At 41.2% G+C, this 27,992-nt stretch overlaps 1 protein-coding gene across 6 annotated transcripts; it reads left to right on the top strand.

Moving 5' to 3' along the window:
- The first annotated feature begins 18 nt into the window (after window positions 1–18).
- On the top strand, window positions 19–26,299 carry LOC139534726 (rho guanine nucleotide exchange factor 9-like). 6 transcript variants are annotated; one of them, XM_071334128.1, is made up of 11 exons: window positions 19–303; window positions 8,299–8,478; window positions 8,884–8,973; window positions 15,317–15,541; window positions 20,431–20,610; window positions 20,903–21,135; window positions 21,465–21,594; window positions 22,311–22,442; window positions 23,886–24,129; window positions 24,209–24,277; window positions 24,383–26,299. In XM_071334128.1, the coding sequence occupies exons 1-11, from the start codon at window positions 34–36 to the stop codon at window positions 24,550–24,552; spliced, it is 1,923 nt and encodes a 640-aa protein (XP_071190229.1). In that variant the 5' UTR covers window positions 19–33; the 3' UTR covers window positions 24,553–26,299. The 6 variants fall into 6 exon arrangements, with proteins under 6 accessions (XP_071190229.1, XP_071190236.1, XP_071190253.1 ...); XM_071334152.1 differs by having other exon boundaries at window positions 114–286; XM_071334160.1 differs by lacking the exon at window positions 19–303 and adding an exon at window positions 595–706.
- The last annotated feature ends 1,693 nt before the right edge of the window (window positions 26,300–27,992 follow it).

The following is a 27,992-nucleotide window of genomic DNA, read 5'->3' as shown; positions in this document are numbered from 1 at the left end:
TGAAGCATAGATAGGAACCATAATGAGCCCCCAATGAGTGCCTGTGGTTTGTTCCTCTATGCACGAAGCACCGCCCAGATTTTTGCTCCCCGCTACGCAGGGAGAGTTGCAGCAGTAGCATTCTACAGTGCCTACGTTACCATCCCAATTTTTGTGCATGCAAAGACCCCTACTCCTAATGCAAAACGGCATTCAAGTCGGCAAATCAGGAAACTAGCGGACGACGGGTGTCAGAGTGGAAGGGGAACTAACGGTGCAGACTCTGATGATGATGAGGATGATGATGGTGAGGATGATGATTCTGTAAGAGAGTTATACGTATGAATACAATGTTATGTGAAAGAGGAGGTAGCTAGAGATTATACCAGAAATGTTTCCTTGCGTTTGGATAAAATGAACAGTCACAAAATGTTGGTGTACAGCAATATGCACCTTAACCGATTAAATGTTGCAGAGCTCATGCTCTACATTATGACCTTGGATATGAAAATGATAATTTGCATTGTCGTAATTATCGAATGCGATGCTTTTGTTTGTGTGGTTGGTGGTTGCTGATACTGTGCCTCAGTGCGCGTATGGATAATCACAGCCCGCACTGAAGTACGCACGGCGTGCAGTGGAGGCGAGGAAGTGGGAGTGAATGCGTGTTCTTATGGAGGTACACACAGGGCTTCAACATGGCCTCATCACGATATGAATGGCGCTGGTATATTCTATATTACCATATCTTGTTTGTGGTTTACATTGTATTTAGCATGTCGGCCATCAGTGACATATGGCAGTCGCGGGCGCCAGATTGGTGTTATAGATTGTTAGGAATTGTTCCTTGTCTCGGCGTTCTCTCGTTGTAAATGTATTTTATTGGCATGTTGTAAAACACATCTATGCATGCGATGTGGGAGAGGCAATGTTTTTCAGTAAAATCCTGTTCTGTTGATTACTTGGCGTTGGCAATATGGTGCTCGTTTGAAATAAATATAGTCTTATCACAATCTTCTTGATCTGGTAGGATTGAAAAGATTCGACTCACATGCGATAAAATAATATAATTAAATAGAATAACGGTATTCTTCAGGCTGTAGATTGCGTTTTGTAAACTACTGACCATGCCATTTGGGTCTCAGGGCTACTGGGCACAATGCAAAAACAGCATCATCTAGCCTACTGTAAACGAGCTATTCAGTAGCCTAATAATATAATGTTTTATCGAATGTAGAGTTCTGTTTTTAAATATTGACCCGTTTTGTAATGGTTTTACATTGATATTGAAGTGTTTTTTATGTATATACTTCCATGCTTCTACTCTTAGGCCTATCTCACTGTAGGCCCCATGGTGCCACATAATGTTGTATTTTATGACGTAGCCTATAGGATATCTCGAAACATTTCTTTTAGTTTATGCGAATTGGTAGGCCTAAATAGTATGACGAATGGTTATGTGGATATTCTTTTTTATGTAGAACTAATATAATACAGTTTGCGTTTTCATAGTGACAATTCTACAGATGCTATGAATGTAACAGCATGTTTTTGTTTTGTTTTGTGTGTGTGTGTGTGTGTGTGTTTGCAACATAATGCATAGACCTCCCTGTTGTATTGAATGCTTACAGTGCTGTTCATATCACAGGGTCCCAGTTAAATAAATGGTGATGCATTGAGTCTCACAGGAGATAAAAAAGCTGTATTGCAAAAGGGGAATGCTCTGCTCTAGTGTAATAACAGTATTACTGTCAGTACGCCTATGCAGACATTATTTTAAAAAGACAAGTTTATTCATTAATTGTATTATGAGGAAGCCAAATACAGGTTGTCATATCAAAACGGGTGTGCATATTTAATGCAGGCAGGGGTGCATTCACATGGAGATGCATGTGGAGCTAAAAATACCCCTTTCTGTTCTTGAGCATGTGAGTTATAGTGGAGAGCGAGCTCTCTTGACACTTATCAGGGGACATGTTGACTTGTTAATTAGTATATTACTGTGAGGGATTACTGTCTGTTTTCAACCTGTTGTATCTCTCATCGTTTGAGATATCACCTTTTTTTTCATTATCTCATGATGTTATTAGGTTTGCAGGTGGAGCTCAGGCAGGGCACCTGTGGTCTATTCCATAAATCTTTGTTTAAAGAAATGTTAATTATGTTCATACATAAAGTCATTTGGCCTGGAATAGATAATGACATTAAAGTGTGAATGGAGGGTAGGTCAATTTGAGTTTTTCTCTACATAATATATTAGAGAAACGCTATTGAGTAAAACATAAATTATGCCAAAGTTTATTTTGGATTATGAGAAAAACAGTCACTCCAAGCAGAGCGGATATGATTTAGAGATTTATCGGCCAGCCGATAGTGCAGCTCAGCTGTGTAATCTGGGTCACGGCACCAATGTTGCATCTACCAATCTGCACCCTGTTTCAGTATGGTGCTCCTGCTCCCTATAGCCTCCACCACACTCCATCCAACTACACACAGCTCTTTAGAGCAATAGGTCAAATCAAATCAAATTTTATTAGTCACATACACATGGTTAGCAGATGTTAATGCGAGTGTAGCGAAATGCTTGTGCTTCTAGTTCCGACAATGCAGTAATAACCAACAAGTAATCTAACCTAACAATTCCACAACTACTACCTTATACACACACACAAGTGTAAAGGGATAAAGAATATGTACATAAAGATATATGAATGAGTGGTGGTACAGAACGGCATGGCAAGATGCAGTAGATGGTATAGAGTACGGTATATACATATGAGATGAGTACTGTAGGGTATGTAAACATAAAGTGGCATAGTTTAAAGTGGCTAGTGGTACATGTATTACATAAAGATGGCAAGATGCAGTAGATGATATAGAGTACAGTATATACATATGAGATGGGTAATGTAGGGTATGTAAACATTATATTAAGTGGCATTGTTTAAAGTGGCTAGTGGTACATTTTTACATAATTTCCATCAATTCCCATTTTTAAAGTGGCTGGAGTTGAGTCAGTATGTTGGCAGCGGCCGCTAAATGTTAGTGGTGGCTGTTTAACAGTCTGATGGCCTTGAGATAGAAGCTGTTTTTCAGTCTCTCGGTCCCGGCTTTGATGCACCTGTACTGACCTCGCCTTCTGGATGAAAGCGGGGTGAACAGGCAGTGGCTTGGGTGGTTGTTGTCCTTGATGATCTTTATGGCCTTCCTGTGACATCGGGTGGTGTAGGTGTCCTGGAGGGCAGGTAGTTTGCCCCCGGTGGTGCGTTCTGCAGACCTCACTACCCTCTGGAGAGCCTTACGGTTGTGGGCGGAGCAGTTGCCGTACCAGGCGGTGATACAGCCCGACAGGATGCTCTCGATTGTGCATCTGTAGAAGTTTGTGAGTGCTTTTGGTGACAAGCCGAATTTCTTCAGCCTCCTGAGGTTGAAGAGGCGCTGCTGCGCCTTCTTCACAACACTGTCTGTGTGGGTGGACCAATTCAGTTTGTCCGTGATGTGTACACCGAGGAACTTAAAACTTTCCACCTTCTCCACTACTGACCCGTCGATGTGGATAGGGGGGTGCTCCCTCTGCTGTTTCCTGAAGTCCACAATCATCTCCTTTGTTTTGTTGACGTTGAGTGTGAGGTTATTTTCCTGACACCACACTCCGAGGGCCCTCACCTCCTCCCTGTAGGCCGTCTCGTCGTTGTTGGTAATCAAGCCTACCACTGTAGTGTCATCCGCAAACTTGATGATTGAGTTGGAGGCGTGCATGGCCACGCAGTCGTGGGTGAACAGGGAGTACAGGAGAGGGCTCAGAACGCACCCTTGTGGGGCCCCAGTGTTGAGGATCAGCGGGGTGGAGATGTTGTTACCTACCCTCACCACCTGGGGGCGGCCCGTCAGGAAGTCCAGGACCCAGTTGCACAGGGCGGGGTCGAGACCCAGGGTCTCGAGCTTGATGACGAGTTTGGAGGGTACTATGGTGTTAAATGCTGAGCTGTAATCGATGAACAGCATTCTCACATGGGTATTCCTCTTGTCCAGATGGGTTAGGGCAGTGTGCAGTGTGGTTGCGATTGCGTCGTCTGTGGACCTATTGGGTCGGTAAGCAAATTGGAGTGGGTCTAGGGTGTCCGGTGGGGTGGAGGTGATATGGTCCTTGACTAGTCTCTCAAAGCACTTCATGATGACGGAAGTGAGTGCTACGGGGCGGTAGTCGTTTAGCTCAGTTACCTTAGCTTTCTTGGGAACAGGAACAATGGTGGCCCTCTTGAAGCATGTGGGAACAGCAGACTGGGATAAGGATTGATTGAATATGTCCGTAAACACACCAGCCAGCTGGTCTGCGCATGCTCTGAGGACGCGGCTGGGAATGCCGTCTGGGCCTGCAGCCTTGCGAGGGTTAACACGTTTAAATGTTTTACTCACCTCGGCTGCAGTGAAGGAGAGCCCGCAGGTTTTGGTAGGGGGCCGTGTCAGTGGCACTGTATTGTCCTCAAAGCGGGCAAAAAAGTTGTTTAGCCTGTCTGGGAGCAAGACATCCTGGTCCGCGACGGGGCTGGTTTTCTTTTTGTAATCCGTGATTGACTGTAGACCCTGCCACATACCTCTTGTGTCTGAGCTGTTGAATTGCGACTCGATTTTGTCTCTGTACTGGGACTTAGCCTGTTTGATTGCCTTGCGGAGAGAATAGCTACACTGTTTGTATTCGGTCATGCTTCCGGTCACCTTGCCCTGGTTAAAAGCAGTGGTTCGCGCTTTCAGTTTCACGCGAATGCTGCCGTCAATCCACGGTTTCTGGTTTGGGAATGTTTTAATCGTTGCTGTGGGTACGACATCGTCAATGCACTTCCTAATGAACTCGCTCACCGAATCAGCATATTCGTCAATATTGTTGTTGGACGCAATGCGGAACATATTCCAATCCGCGTGATCGAAGCAGTCTTGAAGCGTGGATTCAGATTGGTCGGACCAGCGTTGAACAGACCTGAGCGCGGGAGCTTGTTGTTTTAGTTTCTGTTTGTAGGCTGGAATCAACAAAATGGAGTCGTGGTCAGCTTTTCCGAAAGGGGGGCGGGGGAGGGCCTTATATGCGTCGCGGAAATTAGTATAACAATGATCTAGGGTTTTTCCAGCCCTGGTAGCACAATCGATATGCTGATAGAATTTAGGGAGTTTTGTTTTTAGATTAGCCTTGTTAAAATCCCCAGCTACGATGAATGCAGCCTCAGGGTGTGTGGTTTCCAGTTTACAAAGAGTCAGATAAAGTTCGTTCAGGGCCATCGATGTGTCTGCTTGGGGGGGAATATATACGGCTGTGATTATGATTGAAGAGAATTCCCTTGGTAGATAATGCGGTCGACATTTGATTGTGAGGAGTTCTAGATCAGGTGAACAGAATGACTTGAGTTCCTGTGTGTTGTTATGATGATCACACCACGTCTCGTTAATCATAAGGCATACCCCCCCGCCCCTCTTCTTACCAGAAAGATGTTTGTTTCTGTCGGCGCGATGCATGAAGAAACCAGCTGGCTGCACCGACTCCGTTAGCGTCTCTTGAGTTAGCCATGTTTCCGTGAAGCAGAGCACGTTGCAATCCCTGATGTCTCTCTGGAATGCTACCCGTGCTCGGATTTCATCAACCTTATTGTCAAGAGACTGGACATTGGCGAGTAGTATGCTAGGGAGTGGAGCGCGATGTGCCCGTCTCCGAAGCCTGACCACGAGACCGCCTCGTTTGCCCCTTTTACGGCGTCGCACAGGGTCGCCGGCTGGGATCAGATCCATTGTATTGGGTGGAAGGCAAAACACTGGATCCGTTTCGGGAAAGTCATATTCCTGGTAGGAACGATGATGAGTTGACGTTAATCGTATATTCAGTAGTTCCTCCCGACTGTATGTAATGAAACCTAAGATTACCTGGGGTACCGATGTAAGAAATAACACATAAAAAAACAAAATACTGCATATTTTCCAAGGAACGCGAAGCGAGGCGGCCATCTCTTTTCGGCGCCGGAAGTTGAAAGGTTAGCAATAATAGGTTAGCAATAGTTTATGTTCATATTTAGGTTTTTACACTTTAATGTTAAATGTTGAGTCAAGAAGATATTTGGAAGAAGATGGTATATTACTTCTTTTGGCCTTATTTAACTGCTTTTTGTAGTAGTGTGACTGAACAATGTACTACTGATCATCTTATGTAACATTGATCTTTTACACAGAGGAAAAGTGTTTTATGTACAGTAAATCTGTTTTAGACATAATAAGGCCAATTACAGATTTTGTCCACAAATCTAGGGCCATTTCGTGAGACGGAGGGGCTAGACAAAAAGTGGCACAAGTGTAATATTTAAATCCCTGTGGGTGATGCAATTAATAGGGTTGTAAAACTGTGAATTTATTTTGTTTGACCTGGCTTTTACAATGGCAATACAGATGGGGAAATATAAATGCAATCATTCCTCTTCATGAGACTTCATTTATTTTTTTGGAACAATTTTAGATTTCCCCACTTTAATGTCTAAACCCCAGATTGAGATTGATAATCTGTAGAAGGAGGTATTCCCTGAGGGTGAGCAGACAGACTAGCATCACTACTCTGGACGGTTCTGATTTAGAATATGGGGACAACTACAAATACCTAGGTGTCTGGCTAGACTGTAAACTCTCCTTCCAGACTCATATTTTGTATCTCCAATCCCAAATTTATTCTAGAATCGGCTTCCTATTTCGCAACAAAGCCTCCTTCACTCACGCTGCAAAACATACCCTTGTAAAACTGAGTATCCTACCGATCCTCAACTTCGGCGATGTCATTTACAAAATAGCCTCCAACACTCTACTCAGCAAACTGGATGCAGTCTATCACAGTGCCATCCGTTTTGTCACCAAAGCCCCATATACCACCCATCACTGCGACCTGTATGCTCTCGTCGGCTGGCCCTCGCTACATATTCGTCGCCAGACCCACTGGCTCCAGGTCATCTATAAGTCTTTGCTAGGTAAAGCTCCGCCTTATCTCAGCTCACTGGTCACCATAACAACACACACCCGTAGCACGCGCTCCAGTAGGTATATCTCACTGGACATCCCCAAAGCCAACACCCACTTTGGCCGCCTTTCTTCCCAGTTCTCTGCTGCCAATGACTGGAACGAATTGCAAAAATCTCTGAAGTTGGAGACTTATATCTCCCTCACCAACTTCAAGCATCAGCTATCTGAGCAGTTTACCGATTGCTGCAGCTGTACATAACCCATCTGTAAATAGCCCACCCAACTACCTACCTCATCCCCATATTGTTTTTATTTACTTTTTTTGCTCTTTTGCACCCCAGTATTTCTACTTGCACATCATCATCTGCACATCTATCACTTCAGTGTTAATTTGCTAAATTGTAATTACTTCGCCACTATGGCCTATTTATTGCCTTACCTCCTTACTCCATTTGCACACACTGTATATAGATTTTTCTATTGTGTTATTGACTGTACTTTTGTTTATACTATGTGTAACTCTGTGTTGTTTTTTGTCGCACTGCTTTGCTTTATCTTGGCCAGGTCGCAGTTGTAAATGAGAACTTGTTCTCAACTGGCCTACCTGGTTAAATAAAGGTGAAATAAAACATTTTTAAAAATAGGCATGTGTTTGTTAGGGTATCATCCTTGAGTCATCTCTACCCACTACTGGATGTTATAGTTAATCATATTTTAGAGACCAGTGTCCATTTATGGTATGAGGTCTTTGGGGGATCGAAACTGGGGTGTCTCCATGGGATGGCAGGTAGCCTAGTGGTTAGAGCGTTGGGCCAGTTACCAAAAGGTTGCTGGATTGAATCCCTGAGCCGACATAGTAAAAATCTGTCGGTCTACCCCTGAGCAAGGCAGTTATCATCCACCATTGCTTATCACTTTGGCATTGATTATAACGCCTCATGTGTTAGGTTAATTTCACTGAATCAAAGATGTGTAACTCTTTATAATACTGGTCATTTGTAAAAAAAAAAAAAATATATATATATATATATATAATAATAATAATAATAATAATTTTAAAAAATGAATAAGTAGATAAATTGGTTTGAAACTCAGATATTGTCACTAAGACTTGACAGTGCCCTCCTGCCCTTGTAAAAGTACTAATGAGCCCTTACCGTCCTCTCTTCTCTCCCTCACCACTACTCCTCTCACTCCCTTCCTTCACCTTTTCCCTCTACCCACTCTCTCCCCTCACCCCAATCCCCCTCTCCTCTCTTCTCTTCTCTCTCACTTCCCTTCTCTCCTCTCCCCTACCTCAACCCCTCTCTCCCTTCACCCCTCACCCCTCTCCCACAGTTGATCAGTGGAGGATCCATCGTCAGCGCTGAGGCAGTATGGGATCATGTCACCATGGCCGACAGGGAGTTGGCATTTAAGGCAGGGGATGTCATCAAGGTCCTCGATGCATCAAATAAGGACTGGTGGTGGGGACAGATTGATGATGAAGAAGGATGGTTCCCAGCCAGCTTTGTGAGAGTGAGTGGAGCCATCAAATATTTTCTCATTCTCTGCTGCACCGTGTCTTGCCCCTCAACAAGTACACTAGGGTTTACCACCTATTCTCAATGCTCCGATGGATTATCCCTTGCCATTGCCTTATCATTGATAATTATCGTTGATTCACTGCCCTGTTTTGAGGGCAGATATTTTAGGCTTGGGTGATGATGATGATATTTTGATATAGATCAAAATATGATTATGCCATGCTAATCTCACAGGAACTAAAAATATTTACTAGTCCAATTTGAAATACTGTGAAAACAAGAAGACTTCAGAAAAGTGAGGAGTTATTACTTTGCGGGGTTATCACTACTAGCCTTCTCCATCTGCCAACTGTAAAAATGAGTCTGAACGAGGTATGTCATGTTTTTCTCTCCAAAGGTTGAACCCCACCCACCACAACCTCAAACAAAACAGGTTTTCTATATCAACCCTATAGCAGCTCCAAGGTTCCAAAACACAACTACCAAGGTGCGTTTAATAGTTTCAGCAGTATTTCAAAGCAACTGTTTTAACTAGCATCTCACTGCACACTGGACCACCCCATATCTAACATCCTGTCGCTTTATACTACTGCTTCCATTTGCAGACATCACCATGCTTCAAGTGTCAAGCTTGTAATAGCATTACGGTCAAACTATGGTATCTCAAACAACACTCTCTTTCTCACTCTCACTTACTCTCTTTTTCTCACTCTCTGCACTCTCACTCAACTGAAAAGCGAGCACTGAGGCACTGATTCATCTCAGATCGGAATGATGAAACATGTATGACCAACCTTTTAGCAGAGGACAGGGCATATCAAACAGGTGGATAAAACGAACAAGGCTTGATGAGTGACTCAAATAAAAGCTATTTAATGGTTATTTTATGTAACCGGATTTGTTGTCATGTTGGAAGTTATTTTCAGGAACATACATTTTCTAAAATCTTAAGAGCATTTCTGGATTATTGTGCCCATCCTATGAATTGACCATGCAGCTTTTGTCCACTGGTCCAAGGAAACAGAGAGAGTGGGCTCTAAATAGACACCCGTGGACAATGTACTCAGGCTGAGATATACTGTGTACACAGTACCATCAAGCACTGAGACCTGATGTCTGGAAAAGATTACTTACAGCACAGGCCATATGTGAATTCTGTATGGCCACATGCATATTTAAAATCAATCTCAGAAGGGTCCCATGACTCTATGTATGTTATGGTGGGGTCTAGTGTTTGTAATATAGATATAGGTTTAATGACCACAACTACCTCATATTTGCAAACAAACAGTCAGATACAGTAGGATCCAAAATGATTGACACCCTTGATCAAGATGAGCAATAATGACTGTATGAAATAAATCATTCAAATATTGAGCTATACTAATACAATTGTTCATAGAAAAATAAAAAAAATTCTCAAAAAGGTAGGGGTAAGAATTATTGACACCCCTAAAGATTATTATAAATAATGTAGTCAAACGTTTAGTATTTGGTCCCATATTCCTAGCACACAATGATTACATCAAGCTTGTGACTCTACAAACTTATTAGATGCATTTGCAGTTTGTTTTGGTTGTGTTTCAGATTATTTTGTGTCCAATCGAAATGAATGATTAATAATGTATTGTGTCATTTTGGTGTCAGTTTTACTGTAAATAAGAATATAATATTACATTACCAAAAGTATGTGGACACCTGCTCATCAAACATCAAGTTCCAAAATCATGTCCATTAATATGGAGTTGGTCCCCCCTTTACTGCTATAACAGCCTCCACCCTTAACAGCTTTCCACTAGATGTTGGAACATTGCTGCAGGGACTTGCTTCCATTCAGCCACAAGAGCATTACTGAGGTTGAGCACTGATGTTGGGCGATTAGGCTTGGCTCGCAGTCGGTGTTCCAATTCATCCCAAAGGTGTTCGATGGGGTTGAGGTCAGGGCTCTGTGGAGGTCAGTCAAGTTCTTCCACACTGATCTCAACAAACCATATCTGTATGGACCTCGCTTTGTGCACGGGGGCATTGTCATGCTGAAACAGGAAAGGGCATTCCCCAAACTGTTGCCACAAAGTTGGAAGCATAGAATTGTCTAGAAAGTCATTGTATGCTGTAGCATTACGATTTCCCTTCACAATATTTCCCTTCATTCCCCCTCCACCAAACTTTGCAGTTGGTACTATGTATTGGGGCAGGTAGTGTTCTCCTGGCATCCACCGTACCCAGATTCCTCCGTCGTACTGCCAGATGGTGAAGTGGGATTCATCACTCCAGAGAGAGTGTTTCCAATGGCGGCAAGCTTTACACCACTCCAGCCGACGCTTGGCATTGCGCATGGTGATCTTAGGCTTGTGTGCGGTTGCTTGGCCATGGAAACCCATTTCGTTAATCTCCAGACGAACAGTTCTTGTGCTGACGATTTTCACGCGCTACTCTCTTCAGCACTTGGTGGTCCTGTTCTGTGAGCTTGTGTGGCCTACCACTTCGCGGCTAAGCCGTTGTTGATCCTAGACGTTTCCACTTCACAATAACAGCACCTACAGTTGACTGGGGCAGCTCTAGCAGCGCAGAAATTTGACGAACTGACTTGTTGGAAAGGTGGCATCCTATGACGGTGCCACTTTGAAAGTCACTGAGCTCTTCAGTAAGGTCATTCTAATGTCAATGTTTGTCTGTGGAGATTGTATGGCTGTGTGCTCGATTTTATAATCCTGTCAGCAACAGGTGTGGCTGAAATAGCCGAATCCACTAATTTGAAGGGGTGTCCACATACATTTGTATATGTCGTTTTCCTCCAAGACATGCTAACCTCTCACAATTACCAATAACAGGGGTTTTTACCATGTCTTGCGGGTATGATCTATCTCTGAGCAATTGTATTTGTATAAAATAATATCATTTCCCAATTTTCTTAACATACAATATTTGAATTATTTATTTTATATGGTCATGATTGCTCATCTTTATCAAGGGTGTCAATCATTTCAGATCCCACTATCTGTCATTACGATTGAGCTAAACTCTAAGTAAATGAGTAAATGCTTCGACCTCATCTTTTTTTTAATTTGACTGAATCTACCAACTGATCTCATCATCTCATCTTACTCAGTGATTGCTAGAGTTTGTGTTTGATTTTATTTATGTGACAAGAAATTATAAGCTAATTCTATGGGAAAATAGTACCTTCATATCCTAGAGGGAAATGTGCCCATTAACAATACAGTTGCATCATGGCTGGCTTTGTAATGTGTATTTTTCCTGAAAAACATCATGATTGTGTAGATGTGTATTAGGAGTCAGCTACCTACCCCGTGTCCTCTGGCAAGGTTGCTAAAATTAGTTTCCTTTGAGGATTACACAAAGTGACAGTTCATTCCTTGAGATGCCTTCAAGCAACCAATGCACTAATGCGCTCACAACTCCTCCAACTCCCTCAACTAGGAGGTATCAGATTTTAATCAAACAATGAATACTGCGTAGAAGGACTTCATGTTCATTGTTTCATGTTTTTATCCCTTTTGTATTACAATGTTATTTCTTGACCGTGTGTATGCGTCTTCCAATTATAATGTGGGGAGGTCAAAACAATGAAAAACTATCTACCAAATCTATTGATTTTAAAATGTTGATTACTTCTCCTTGCCATTATCATTCACCTGATGATAAGACAAAACATGTGAACAAAAAAACGTATGATGGGGGTCCCAGGGTCGCCTGTTCTAGTGGCTCCTGATATTGGGGTTCGATGTGAATATAAGGAAACTGTTCATGTACAGAACTATATGGTATATATTTATCGGGTCCATACTTGCGAACATTAGAAAAAGTAGAAGTTCTCAAAATGCCCATCAGCCAATTAAAATCGTTGACGTAGTTGCATGTGATACACCGCTACATGTTAGCTTTTCCCATAGGATAACCTGCCAGACATACATGCTAACCACACCACCCGTTGCAAAATAAATGTACACATACATGTTATTCAATCATTGCACCCATACGGCTTGCGCACGTCAACGAGAGTATGCGTAGCCAGGCGCTAACATGCTGACCAGACTGAGATGGGAGAGGCAGGACTTGTAGTGCATCAAGCGTCACAAATAGAACCAGTGTGGATGCAATGATTGAATAATATGTACAGTACCAGTCAAGAGTTTGGACACACCTACTCATTTCTGGGTTTATTTTTTACTATTTTCTACATTGTAGATGAATAATAGTGAAGACATCAAAACTAAGAAATAACACATGGAATCATGTAGTAACCAAAAAAGTGTTAAACAAATGAAAATATGTTTTTTATTTGAGATTCATCAACATCGCCACCCTTTGCCTTGATGACAGCTTTGCACACTCTTGTCATTCTCTCAACCAGCTTCATGAGGTTTTCACCTATTAACAGGTGTGCCTTGTTAAAAGTTAAGTTGTGGAATTTCTTTCCTTCTTATTGTGTTTGTGCCAATCAGTTGTCTTGTGACAAGGTTGGGGTGGTATACAGAAGATAGCCCTATTTGGTAAAATACCAAGTCCGTATTATGGCAAGAACAGCTCAAGTAAGCAACAGTCCATCATTACTTTAAGCCATGAAGATCGATCAATACGGCAAATTTCAAGTTTCTTCAAGTGCAGTCGCAAAAACCATCAAGCACTATGATGAAACTGGCTCTCATGAGGACCGCCACAGGAAAGGAAGACCCAGAGTTAGGAAAGGTGGATACCTAGTCAATTGTACAACTGAATGCCTTCAACTGAAATGTGTCTTCCGCATTTAACCCAACCCCTCTGAATCAGAGAGGTGCGGAGGCTGCCTTTATCAACATCTTCAGGGAATAGTGGGCTAACTGCTTTGTTCAGGGGCAGAACAACAGATTTCTGCCTTGTCAGCTCAGGGATTCGATCCAGCAACCTTTCAGGTTACTGGCCCAACGCTCTAACCACTAGGCTAGTTACTTCTGCTGCAGAGGATAAGTTCATTAGAGTTAACTGCACCTTAGATTGCAGCCCAAATAAACGCTTCACAGAGTTCAAGTAACAGACACATCTCAACATCAACTGTTCAGAGGAGACTGCATGAATCAGGACTTCATGGTCAATTTGCTGCAAAGAAACCACTACTAAAGGACACCAATAAGAAGAAGAGACTTTCTTTTGCCACGAAACACGAGCAATGGACATTAGACCAGTGGAAATCTGGTCTGATGAGTCCACATTTGAGATTTTTTGTTCCAACCGCTGTGACTTTGTGAGACACAAGGGGGCCTCAAACCCACTGTTACCGTATCCTGCAGATTCACAGTTCACTGGTATATGCTACCTGGCAGCAATAATAATGGAGGTACATGACAGCTATTTGACAAGACCATAAGTTCAAATGTTTTTAAAAGTTGTATGTTAAACGTAAATGTCGTATAGACCTCCTTTATCTTTTTCCCGTAAAAGCACATGGATGTGTGTGAAAAACGTGAGGTTTTGTCATATAGCAAGAAATCAGCACAATGCAATATTGGCACACTACAATTGTGACATACTAAGTGGAACATAAGTAAACCTTGAATTTGGAGGTTTAAAATATCCCTCTGGTGGCCAAGTTGACCTATTTTAAGAAATGCCATTGGTTGGTGGATATAAAGTATAAGATCTTTGATAGGCTGATGTGGAATTTGTTACAGGAAATAATCACTGGCCTGCTGGTCAGGTTAACATCGTGCTAAATGTGGCAGGTTATCTTATGGGAACAGCTATACATTTAGCATTGTATCAAGTGCAACTACGTAGATTATTTTAATTGGCTACTGCTCATTTTGAGACTGAGAAGTTTAAACTTGTGTGGACCCATATTGTTCATTATATTAAGTTATAGCATGTTAAGGATATATCCCTATCAATTTGCAGTGTTGGGGAAGCTACTCTGAAAATATAGTTTACCAAGCTACCAATTAAACACAAAACCTCTGTTTCAAGTGAGAATTTGGCAGGTCTGATGCTGAAAAATAAAGGAAATTATTGTCTACTTCACCCTTTTTTTTTGGTTGGAAAAAAATGTTGTATTCCAGTAGTTTTCTACACCGCTACATGGCAAAAAAGTAATTAACTACTGAAAACACTACCAAGATTTGTATTGAGTTCAACTGCCACCAAGCTACTGCAAAATGTAGGTATATTACTAATTGAATTACATGTAATTCACTACTCCCCAACACTGTCAATTTGAACATTGCTGGAAACAGACTGTTCTATTGTGCAGTCACAGTGATGTTCCAGCAATGTTCAAATTGACAGTGTTGACAGCCTAACCTGCAATTTCATGCTTGTTTCTTTTTCTAGTTTTGATGCATACTGTTGCTTTAGCTCAACCTATTCAATCGATACAGTTACATATCGCAATATTATTTTTGACAATATATCATATCGTATCGTTTTGACAATATTGCAATATTACTTTTGCACTAGTTGGCTGTACCTGTATCAAACTCCAGTATTTTTCCTTTATAGCTTGTTCTCCATCTTCTTTTTAAATAGGGAGCTAATTTGTCTTCAGCACTTTTATTTCCATAATTGATCAAAACTCGTTATCATGGCGCTGGATATTTCTTTACTTTTTTAACACGTTTTTGACAAATCTAATTATGATACACATTGTTCAATTTAAACTGAAGAAGTGGCATTGAAAATGAATTTGAATAGGGAGAAAAAGCCCCATGGCTTTGGAATTAATATGGTGTTGTTTTTTGTATTTTAATAATATTTTAGATCCCTTACAACCCGAACCCTGATTGTTGATGCTACTGTTTATTTGTCCAGGCTGACATGTTGTGTTCTGCTGTCCTCAGCTGTGGGTGAACCAGGAGGAGAGCACGACGGTAGAGACAGTTGAGGGGGCTAGCCCCAGCCCCAGTGAGGTCCAGAACGGGCATGCGGAGGCCAGCCCCAGCAGCAGCGACTGTCTTTGCCTGGGCCAAACCGTCCAGAACAGAGACCAGATGAGGGCCAATGTAATCAACGAGATCATGAGCACAGAGCGTCACTACATCAAACACCTGAAGGACATATGTGAGGTAGGCTTGGCTGGCTAGAGGAGATCTTCCAGAGACAGAAGGGCATATGTGAAGCAGAGGTTAAAGACCATGGATGGGCAACTTTGATTGGGGTGGGGGCCACATAAAATATGAAAATGTCATGAGGGGCCACAGTGGGTCACGGGTCTACGTATCCAAATAACCTAGCGTTGGGCTAGTAAATGAAAGGTCGCTCGCTGGTTCGAATACCCAAGCCAACAAGATGAAAAATCTGTTGATGTTCCTTTGATTAAGGCACGTAACCCTAATTTGCTCCAGGGGTGCCGTACTACTATGGCTCACCCTGTAAAACAACACACTTCACTGCACTTCTCCGGTGTATGTAACAATAAAACATCTTACATGCAATCAGTGCCAGCCCTAGCCTTTTGGAGCCCCTAAGTGACATTTTTTGGGGGGCAAAATATATTTTACATTTTTGTTTGTTTTGGTCTTCGGCAAGGGTTTTACGCCCCTTCATTGGTGATTGGTCAACAGTAGGGATTCTTCAATTAAGTGTTTATTGTCATTCAATGAGAGACGACCCGTTTTCATGCACATTTTTTCACTTGCGAAATATACTGCAGATGTAAAAAAGAAAAAAAGAAAAAAGACCTCTGCAAAAACGTATAAATTAATTACAGATTTCTTGAGTTATCTTTGATTAATTCAGGATATTTTGAGGTGTGTATACTGGCTATGGCATCTCAAGAGGGACAAACAGTCCTATTGCCGTTTTTTTAGAGTTCTGCTAGGAGCAAACTGAACCTAGTATGCAGACGCCTTTATGCACTATGCTTTTCCGCACGCTTACTATACAACAGATCAATATAGTCTACCAGTCAACTGTCTATCATGCCCTCTATCGATAGTGACAATAGTGGTTGTTGGATCGTTTGTCCAGATCTGCAATAGGTTAACTATCAATCAGATGTGTTGACTATCAATCAACACATAAAATAATTTAAATCTGCACCAATTTTCCATATCAATCAACAAGATGGAGGAATAGCTGATAGGCAGTGGGGAGGCCAGGTGCGTCACTAGGCATTAAAGAACAGTGAAGACATGCAGCTTAAAAAGCCCCCGTATTGATCTTGTTTAGGGACAATAAAATTATCCTACCAAGACTAGCCTACAACACCACAATCCAATTAATAATAGCGTTATTGTTTTCAAGTGAGTACAATTGAGTACAATTCAACTAGGCTGTAAACTGCAGTGAAATGTAATTTGAATAATGGCGCAAAAGCCTTGTTTCATTCCATTTGGATCAGCTGTGGGTCTACTTTGGACAGATTATAGAAAGGTACCATAGCAGCCCGGTCTGGCTGTATTTTTACTTCTGATACTGATGCGTTGTCTGTTGCCGATCATCATTCTCCCAAGTCATCCTTTATATGCTCCCAGCAGGCCCAGTTATTCAGGAAAGCTGAACAGGGTTCTGCCTCCTTTCCCATCCGAGCGATTATGACACGACCTATAACCTAACGCTACAATCTATCCTAAATATTTGTCATTTAACTTTTAAAATTCATTACCTTTATGTGTGGCATAAACACAACTAGTCACAATGCTTTAATCTGATAAGGCTACTTCAAAAGTCTCCTGTATGCTGCCTGCGCATGTTCATCCACTCCATTCCAATATAATTCCAGCATCCAAACTGTGCAGCGGCCATTCGATTAATGAAAGGAGACATCTGTTACAAAACACCAAAAAGTTTAATTACAATCGAGATTGTCAAACAAAGCCTACGATGCTGAGTAGGGAGGGATGCATTTTCTGCTGGTCAAGATTGACATACTCTACTTCAGTGGTCTCCTTTTCTATTATGAGTAATACTTTTTTTTAAATGAAACATGTCACAAGCTACAATTTCCTTTCTAGCTTTCAAATATGCACATGATTCTCTTCTCCTCTCCCCTGCAACTCTTCCCCAGGTCCTTAGTGTACATGAGAAAATAATGTTTCTGTTAATATACCTGGTAAAATAATAGTTAATAAACAACTCTAAAGGGGGCCCTATCAAATCCTATCAAATCAGAGATTTATTTCCCCCCGAATGCTGTTTTATATTTTCCAAAATTCTGTTTTCTCAGTTTTATTGTTCCTGGTTTTAGATATTATTTCTTTTACTCTTAAAACTACAATTGTTCATAGATAAACAATGAAATTGGATGTTCTGAGTCCATGTCAATGCTTACATCACATCAGAAGACCATTTATTTTAGGTCTGTAAGGAAATTAACAAGTAGATTTCTGAGTGTAATTCCCCTTTAATTGCGAATCTGGCCCTTTAATTGTGCATATGGTGGGTGCGGTATAATGTGCAGGTCTAGTGATGGTTCTGTTCTGCTGCTGTTCATTTCATGGCAAACTTTGCAAATAATATATACAAATGATATACTTCCTCATGATACATTTCTGCCAGGTAAGCCTACTTCGCAGTTAACATTTAATTTAGAAGGTTTTGGGGAAAGTATTTCTGTTAAACCACAAGACGGTTATCATATCACCTGGCTACACACGGAGTGATACACATACACGCACACAACACAGACAGGGCATTATTGCTGGAAATTAATTGGCAGATATTGTGTTAGGTTTGTCTTTTTAAGCTATTGGTAGCTAACCAATGGTGGGATAATGTTACGTTGATTGGATAGTAGCTGGGAGCTTGCAATGTCTGATACTTGGGAGATTTATTTATTACAGTTTGTGGTGGAACACGTAAAAATTGCATGCACTTTCAGAATTGTTTGGCGAGCTACTCGTATGTGGCCTGTGAGTTACTGGTAGTTTGTGATCGACCTGTTGGAGACCCATGCTCTACTTGATTGTGGTGTTGACAACGCAAACTATGATGATAAGCGTTCCAAGTCGGTATGCGGTTATGCATTGCTTATTGGTTGTGTGTGGTGCATTGGCACAGAAACCTGTTGGTGGAAAATTCGTTGCATGTATTTTATATAATTTATAAATGTCATAAAATGTTAAATGGATTTCCCCCTAGCTGATTCTGCAGCCGATTCTGCAGCCGATTCTGATCGTAGTGTAACGAGAGTCATTTTTTGTTGTCCATTTTTCGGTCGTTGTCTGCGAACCCTTAACCTTCTAGACCGTTAGCCCTGATAATAAACTGACTGTGCCACAAAGCAATGCTAAAGTGGTAAAGTCGATAACTTCAACGGTTGCTACAGTTATTGTTATTTATGGTGGTAATCATTATTTTTGAGTACATTTTGAGGGGGGAGGATGTGCAAAACATTTTACAGTACAAAGGGAGGGTCATGTGAAGAAAAAAAACGTGTTGGGGAGGGGAGTGTTTTTTTTAATGACGTCTCGAGTTGCCTATCTCTGTTTTAGACAATTACCTTGTTTTAGGCCATTACCCAACCACTATTCATAGCAAGATAAGACAGGTTATTAGTGATGATCCAATATGAAATATTTAATGGGCATGGAAAAAAAGTGTATTTATCTAAGTACCCAATAAATTGTATATCCAATATTTCCACAGTGCTATAACAGCTCTTGTGCAGATTTAGATTATGCAGTACAGTGCTTTCCATGGGCTAGGAACAAAATGTGTCTAAAGGCAAACTTCAGTCAATTATGTTCTAAAGAGTAGTGACATGCTACAGTGTTTTAGTGAGAGATTAGAAGCGATGGCTGACCCGTAAGTGCTGGTTGTGGGCTCAGAAATAGCATCCCTCCCATCCCACACCACTCTTCCCCAGCATATAGAAACAAGCACTCCATCTCTTCACGCACCACCTGTCTCCGTCAAACAACACACCCAGGAGAGTACATGAAAAAGTACTCAAAAAGCTGTTACCCAATCAGACGTTTTTCATCAGTTTTCCCTCTGTTCCCACATAAATATTACATAATCACAATGTGCTTCGAAACCCCCAAAATGACGCAGAGAAAACATAAATTGTGTAAGCAACATCACATGGCAAATCGTAATGTCTAGGTGACTGGGAATGCGTATTGAAGCGTGATGGGTCCCTTAAGTGTGAAACTATAGGATATTTCATGAATGACTTGAAATGTTATTGGAGAAATGAGCTCCCACAGAGGGGATGAGTTACATAACTGAGAATCTTGCTTATAGAGCTGTAGCCATCTTCCCTGCCTTTATTTCCCTCTAGATCTAATCTGGGAAAAATGTGGTTAGAAAAATTAATTCGATGGGAAATTAAACAGTGAATAAACAATGATTATGATTCAGTCATTGGCACTGATGCCTTTTTTAAACTCAGACAAAACTGTTTGAATGCCCTGTGTCATGTACAAATATTCCCAGTGTGAAATAGTTCCCAGTTCAATAATTGCACGCGCAGATCTTTATGTGGATGGCTGAGCTCGTGCAGATGTTTCTCTCACCCTGTCATGACCTCGAAAAACTGTTCTGTGAGAACGCGCATTTGCTTCACACATCTGCCATTCAATGGTGGCCAGGAGTATTGACACTGACCAATCAGAAGCTTGTTGAGGCGTGAGGTTGGCATATATACACCCGGACTGACGCGTCTAAGTGCTGAGGGTTGATGTGAGAAGAGATATGTTGCCAGTGTAAAGACTTGGGCGCTACGGGAGGGGGCGAAAGAAACATCCGCCTAGCTCCGCCATCCACATAAAGAGACGCACGTGCAATTATTGAACTGGGAATATTTTCACGTTGGGAGAAATTTTGCATGACGTTACAATCACAACACAATCAGAACGATTGGGAACTATTTCATGCTGGGAAGATTTTTACATGGACACCCTGCAGTAAAGAAAAAATCATCTGAGATGCCATGCAACATCAATGAAATACTATCATATGAAATGCATAATATTGGATCAAAACCATTTGTTTTTCTTTGTTGCCTCAGGGTTACTTCCGGCAATGTAAAAAAAGAAGAGACATGTTCAATGATGACCAGTTGAGGGTCATATTTGGGAACATTGAAGATATCTACAGGTTTCAAATGGGCTTTGTCAGAGACCTGGAGAAGCAGTACAATACAGAAGAACCTCATCTCAGTGAAATAGGTCCCTGCTTCCTAGAGCATGTAAGCATTTTTGTATCTCTCAAGATTTCAAGTGTTTTTTAAATGTAATCCCTCAATAGGTTTGAGTAAACCTTGTGTATCATATATACATGTCCATTGGATTCTCATCATTTTTCATACATCTGAGAACCTTGATGATGGGGCATTTCAGAGTTCCCGTTGGTTATTAATTTCAATGGTAACTTAAGGCAGTAGTGCACCCTCACTATTTTGTTAACTCCAAAAAAAAAGAAAAAAGATTCAGCTTGTTTCAGCATTTCAAACATACTGTGTACACGTTTATCTGTTGCAGCAAGATGGCTTTTGGATCTACTCAGAGTACTGCAACAACCACGTGGATGCCTGCATGGAGCTCTCTCGGCTGATGAAGGATGGCCGCTATCAGCATTTCTTCGAGGCGTGTCGCCTGGTGCAGCAGATGATTGACATCGCCATTGATGGCTTTCTGCTCACGCCCGTCCAGAAGATCTGCAAGTACCCTCTGCAGCTGGCAGAGCTGCTCAAGTACACTGTCCAGGAGCACAGGTACCTGTCCCTTAGTCTCAATGTCACATCAAATATTTACATTCACCTCTGTGTCATGATGAAGAATTGTTTCTACTAATAAAGATACTGCTGGAGTGATTGGTATTTTTTGCTCTCAGGCTAATTGGCCAGTATGAGACTTGAGGATCTTTCATTAATATGTGAGGATCCTAGACGTGGATGCTAAACTTAAAGTATTGTTGTTTTGTGCAGTGAAGCTGTGATAGAGATGTGGCACGGTATGCCTGACTATCTACAGTTCTTTTGTTGATCTATTCCTCCTTCTTAGTCACCCCCACTATAACATTGTGTCTCCTCCCCTCTCGTAGTGACTACCGTTACGTCGCTGCAGCGCTGGCTGTCATGCGGAACGTCACTCAGCAGATTAACGAGAGGAAGCGTCGCCTGGAAAACATTGACAAGATAGCACAGTGGCAGGCGTCTGTGCTGGACTGGGAGGTAGGACTGAGACAGGGTGACATGGCTGAGGAACTAACAAGTACTGTGGGACACACATACAACAAGCCGTTTTTAGTTAATGGTTTTGCTCTGTCAACTCACTCCTTTGCTACTAGTTTGTTTTGGTCAGAGTTTGAAACATAATGTATTTTACAATGCAAATATTTTGATAAGCTGTCACATAGACCTTTTATGAAGGTTTAGAGGCAAGAAGTTGTTTCTTCCAAAGGAAAATATATAAATTGCTCCTTTTGGAGTATGTACTCTTTTGATGAAATAAGAAAACAGACTGTCAGATGCGGTGCATTTTGAAGCACTCCATTTCATCGGGATGAAGTTAATCAGGAGTGAGAAAAGGAAGTGGAAGGATCTGTGTTGCTAGACTCGAGCCTGTATTCGATGTGAGAGAGCTAGCGTTATCAGGCCACTCTGACCTAGTTGAAGAGTTTTTCCAGAGTTGCACAATCACTGAGGTACTGTAATTATGTCAAGTTAAAAAAAATCAAACCCACCAGAGTTCTACTTTGTCACCATCTATGTATTTGAGGAAGCGGAAGCCTGTCTTACCAGAGGAAGCCTGTCTTACTAGTCAGTATCTTATCAGTCACTTTTCTAATGTCATAAGCATAAAATTATTCCGTTTTCTTGACTATGTATCACAGACTGTGTTATTGATCCTGTTTAAAGATCTGACCGTCTTGTATTTCTCTGTGCAGGGGGATGATATTCTAGACAGGAGTACAGAGCTGGTCTACACTGGGGAGATGTCATGGATCTACCAGCCATATGGGCGGAGTCAGACCAGGGTCTTCTTCCTGTTCGACCATCAGATGGTTCTGTGTAAAAAGGTAAGGTGGCCACATCTGGGTCACAAATGCTATTGAATTGATCGGAACCAGTCTTGGCACTCCCAGGTGTACATATTGCCTATGTAACCCCTCTCTTTTGCAGACAGAGTTGGCATGAATTTGTTAAGAATGTGATCAACCGGTCAGTTTGTTTGTGAATAAAGCATGGCAGCAAAATCAGTACGTGTGTTTGTACCCTTAGTTACACTCCCAGGTTCAAGGCAAATGAAGGTCGCTGCTTGATAGAGTCAAGTCACCAGATTAATGTGCCTAAGGGGTAATGATTTATTGTGCGAAACAGAAAGTCACAGGCTTGTATGAGAAAATGCTTAGCCTCACCGCTGTGGTGACAAAGACAGAGCTTAGGACATTATAACTACCGTTTTTATGACCGAACAGGCTTGTTTGATAGTAGTTTTTATGCCCGAACAGGCTTGTTTGATAGTAGTTTTTATGACAGCAATTCCTTTTTACTCCCCAATTCCGACAAGACATTTGAGTCATATACACAAAACTTTAGCTGTTAAAAAAATAAGCATCTCAAGAAAAAAATAGAAATTTACGAAGTTCTGAAATGCATCCAATAGCTCAACATGTGTTGAGAGATTCTCAAATGTCATGCTAAGAGATTCTCAATTCATGAAGTGTTTAGCTCTTAAACCCACAATCAATCCCATGAATTAGGCCTATTAGTATGAGTCTTTGTAAAAGCTGTCATTCAAATGTGATGGTAGCTCACAAACTTCACAGTGAGGGAAATTATGTGTGATATATTGTCACCATGCGATTTGTAGTTTGAAATTAAAATGGTCAGGAACACATCTTTAATTCAGCTCCTGAAAATGGACCCTGTGGTACTTGTTGTAACAGAACTGAATGGAGATTCATTCCTGCTTGTCTGTGAGGTCTTATCTTTTATCTCCATCCCCTCAGCACTGTGATTGATTCCTGCTCCTGAGGTGGATGACAACAGTGTTGTAACATAAGGCCGTCATGTCCAAAGGGGAGCTAGGGGAAGCTGACAGGCTTACAGTACAGTACACAGGGCTGTTGTGTCTCTGAGTTTACCCCTACCGTTGGGACATGTGTGACACAAGCTCTCTGAGGGGACAGGAATACATAGTACGCAGCAGAAACATCACTAATGGGGATGGGACACCTGGAATCAGGAGCAGCTGTTTACAGCAAAGTGCATTATTCATCAGGGTGATTGGATGGAACCCTGTCTATCACAGGGAAATTGATAGGCTGCAATTAGTAAAAATGCACTTATTTCTTCCTGGCTGCCAGGAATTCAAGCCTTTTCATTTCCTGTCTGTCACCTGGGTTTCGCAGTGCCTCACTATTGTTCAAAGCACTGGTGTAGATAATTCAAAGTAAATTAGAATCCACTCTCTACTTTATTTTTCCCTTCCACTCCTCACTCCCTTACTTTTCCCTCAGGACTTAATACGACGAGACATCCTGTACTACAAGGGCCGCATGGATATGGACAGGTACAATTTAGTTGATGCTGTGGATGGGCGGGATGATGACTTCAATGTGAGTGTGAAGAATGCGTTCAAGCTGAGTAATAAGGACTCCGACGAGATCCACATCTTCCTGGCCAAGAAGCTGGAGGAGAAACTTCGCTGGCTAAAAGCTTTTCACGAGGAACGCAAGATGGTGCAAGAGGATGAAAAAATAGGTGTGTATGTGAAAGAAATGTTCATTTGTACAACAAATGAAAATGGTGAATGAATATAACAATTATTTATATTTTTCAGGTTTTGAGATATCAGAGTATCAGAAGCGACAAGCAGCGATGACAGTGCGCAGAATGACCAAACAAAAAGGTAAATGCACACTTTCCCAAATTAGTTAACTAACAGTTTTTTGTTTTTAGTCCATCTATAGTGTATCTCTCTCCTCCTTTAATATATCTCTTCTCCCATGTGTAGGCCATAGGTCTGTGCCCCCTGGATACCCCCCTCCTATGGACCCCATGAATCCAGGACAGTACTTGGTAGGAGACGGCATGGAACAATCAGAATTTGAATTCCCTGAACCTGAAAGGTGCAAGTCTCCCTTCTGGCAGAGCTTCAGCAGGTTAACTCCCTTTAGGAAATAGAGAAGAGATATATTTTAGAAAGACCACCTGTATTTCAATTGTGACTCAATTGTGACTCTTAAGGGAAAGCTGAACACGAGTATTTGGATTGTCAAACATTTAGCTTGTGAGCATCTCATTGATGACTGTGCTGTTGTAATCACTTTACCTGTATGACTGCAATGACAACTACCAACACAACTACCACAGCGAATGACCACACCTTTGGAACCTGAGAGAAACCAAAACACCTTCCTATCTCTTGATCTGTGAGAATATTTTTGTGACCTCTACTAATCCTTGGACAATGGAAAAGGGAACCGTGAGTTTCAAGGAAAAACGAACAGAACATTTGTGTCCACATTTAAAACTGAGGAAGCACTAGTCATACATTGATCTTTATGCCAAATCTGGTTGTGTCCTACAGTTCACTGTGACCTTAATGGGCATTTTATGAGTTTTTTTTTTTTTTGTTAAAGTAAAATGCTGGCCAGATTCATCAGTCTTGTATTGTTTTTGAGTATTTATTTCCATTTTATTTTTGTTAATTTATAATGCATGGTGAAGTCCATTGTAGGTATTTATTGTGCAATTATATTCTTACGGGTCAAAGGAAAAAGAGAATCCGCATCATCAACTTCAGTGTGACTCATTCAAATACATCTTATATTGTTGACAGGGTATATATGTTGTATATATTTTTATTACATGTAGGTACTTAAGTCTGATAGGAATATCATCTTGTGGTGTTCTCTTAAATAGTCATTCACACTGATTTTACATAACCAGGATGGTAGTTTGAGACCTGATATTACAGTAGGCTATATTCAGCTATCATTGCATAGTGCTTTCTTTACCACCGGGCACCTCAGTCATTGTAGAATAATATGTGGTTATAGTTGCACTTACCTAAGATCCATCTGTGATTTCATCAGGTAGAAGAGTCTGCTAGAATGCCTTTCAACCTCCCAAGTCATTTAACAAAGATTGTGATCGCATAAGTTTCAGAAATAAAAAGGCCTACTATAAAATTATTTGACGATAGTTCCATAAATGACCATGGTTAAACCCCTATTCATTGGCTTTATTTTCATGTGATATTCATTCTTGATAGTGAAAGAATACCACTTTAAGGTAGCCAAACTACAGTTAAAACATCTTGGTAGTCTTTTTCCTGTGGTGGCTTTCATAGTGCCAGCACAATGTTATGACATGACTGATTTTACGCCTGTCATTGCAGGTTAAATCCTTGGCTTGGTCTGCCACCAGGCTTAGATGAAGCAGAAGATGGGGAACATTTCAGGGGGACTCCAGTGTGGGTTTTTTAGGCATTATGATGGCTACTTCAACAACAAAGTTATACCAGAATTTCACATGAAAAATGCAAAGGAAATGCTGGTGGTCAAGCTTGTTATCTATATTTGTATTCAAAGGGTAAAAACAATTTTTAAAAGGATATTTATTTATATGCCTAAAAAGATCAACTAGGATTTAATACATTGCATTAGATACAGTATAAAAGCGCAATATGAAAGTGTGCAGTAATATTGAAGGAAAAAAACACTTTAAATATTAAGGCATTTTCTCTTGATGAACTGATATGGAACATTCATACATTTATTTTAAAAAGTGCATTTTATAATGAAAACAAATGCTTAAATATCTGAATTGATAAGTTGTTTAATTTCATTTTTGGTTTTATTGATAATTATGGATGATTTATCATTAATTCTGTGACAATGGCTTGGAATAAATCAAAATGCGTTAACATGATTGTTTCCTTCTTAATAATTGAAGTTGTGCAGTACCCTGTTAGGTGTTAATAGATGTGCATTAACAAATTCTAATGAGAGGGATAACCACCAAGATTATCTAAATTAATTTCTCTGAATGCCAGGTGTTTGTTTACTTTTTCCTCAAATAATCACCATCTCTCCTTATCTTTCCTTCTTAATGTACCAAAAGACAGTCTAATGAAGCACACCAACCTGTAAGAGAAGTCATGTATAAGATCTACTATTAAAGAATTACCATTAATGTGTAAAGAAATCAATTTATTGTCTATTGCAGATACAGTGCCTTCGGAAAGTATTCAGACCCCTTGACTTTTTCCACATTTTGTTACGTTACAGCCTTGTTCTAAATGTATTAAATTAAATTAAAATCCTCTACAGTCTACACAATACCCCATAATGACAAAGCGAAGATAGGTTTTTAGATATGTTTGCAAATGTATTTATTAAAAACAAAACAGAAATACCTTATTTACATAAGTATTCAGACCTTTTGCTATGAGACTCGAAACTGAGCTCAGGTGCATTCTGTTTCCATTGATCATCCTTGAGATGTTTCTACAACTTGGAGTCCACCTGTGGTGAATTCAATTGATTGGACATGATTTGGAAAGGCACACACCTGTCTATATACGGTCCTACAGTTGAAAGTGCATGTCAGTGCAAAATCCAAGCCATGAGGTCGAAGGAATTGTCTGTAGAGCGCCGAGACAGGATTATGTGGAGGCACAGGTCTGGGGAAGGGTACCAAAAAATGTCTGTATAATTGAGGGTCCCCAAGAACACCGTGGTCTCCATCATTCTTAAACGGAAGAAGTTTAGAACCACCAAGACTCTTCCTAGAGTTGGCCACTCTGCCAAACTGAGCTCACGGGGGAGAAGGGCCTTGGTCAGGGAGGTGACCAAGAACCCAATAGTCACTCTGATAGAGTTCTAGAAGGACAACCATCTCTGCAGCACTCCACCAATAAGGCGTTTATGATAGAGTGGCCAGACTGAAGCCACTCTTCAGTAAAAGGCACATAACAGCCTGCTTGGAGTATGCCAAAAGGCGCCTAAAGACTCTCAGACATGAGAAACAAGATTCTCTGGTCTGATGAAACCAAGATTGAACTCTTTGGCCTGAAGCCAAGCATCACGTCTGGAGGAAACCAGGCACCATCCCTACGCTGAAGCATGGTGGTGGCAGAATCATGCTGTGGGGATGTTTTTCAGCGGCAGGGACTGGGAGACTAGTCAAGGATGAGGAAAAGATGAACGGAGCAAAGTATAGAGAGATCCTTGATGAAAACCTGCTCCAGAGCGCTCAGGACCTCAGACTGGAGCGAATGTTCACCTTCCAACAGGACAATGACCCTAAGCACACAGCCAAGACAACGCAGGAGTGGCTTTGGGAAAAGTGTCTGTATGTCCTTGAGTGGCCCAGCCAGAGCCCGGACATGATGTGCACCCTATCGAACTTTTCTGTGCACCCTATCGAACTTTTCTGCAGCGACGCTCCACAACCAACCTGACAGAGCTTGAGAGGATCTGCAGAGAAGAATGGGAGAAACTCCCCAAATACAGGTGTGCCAAGCTTGTAGAGTCATGCCCAAGAATAATCAATGCTGTAATCGCTGCCAAATTGTGCTTCAACAAAGTACTGCGTAAAGGGTCTGAATACTTATG

This window comes from Salvelinus alpinus, chromosome 1 (genome assembly GCF_045679555.1).
Source record: "Salvelinus alpinus chromosome 1, SLU_Salpinus.1, whole genome shotgun sequence".
In the NCBI taxonomy this organism is placed as follows: domain Eukaryota; kingdom Metazoa; phylum Chordata; class Actinopteri; order Salmoniformes; family Salmonidae; genus Salvelinus; species Salvelinus alpinus.
The sequence above is the reverse complement of the archived record's forward strand: the minus strand, read 5'-3'. Positions and strand labels throughout refer to the sequence as shown.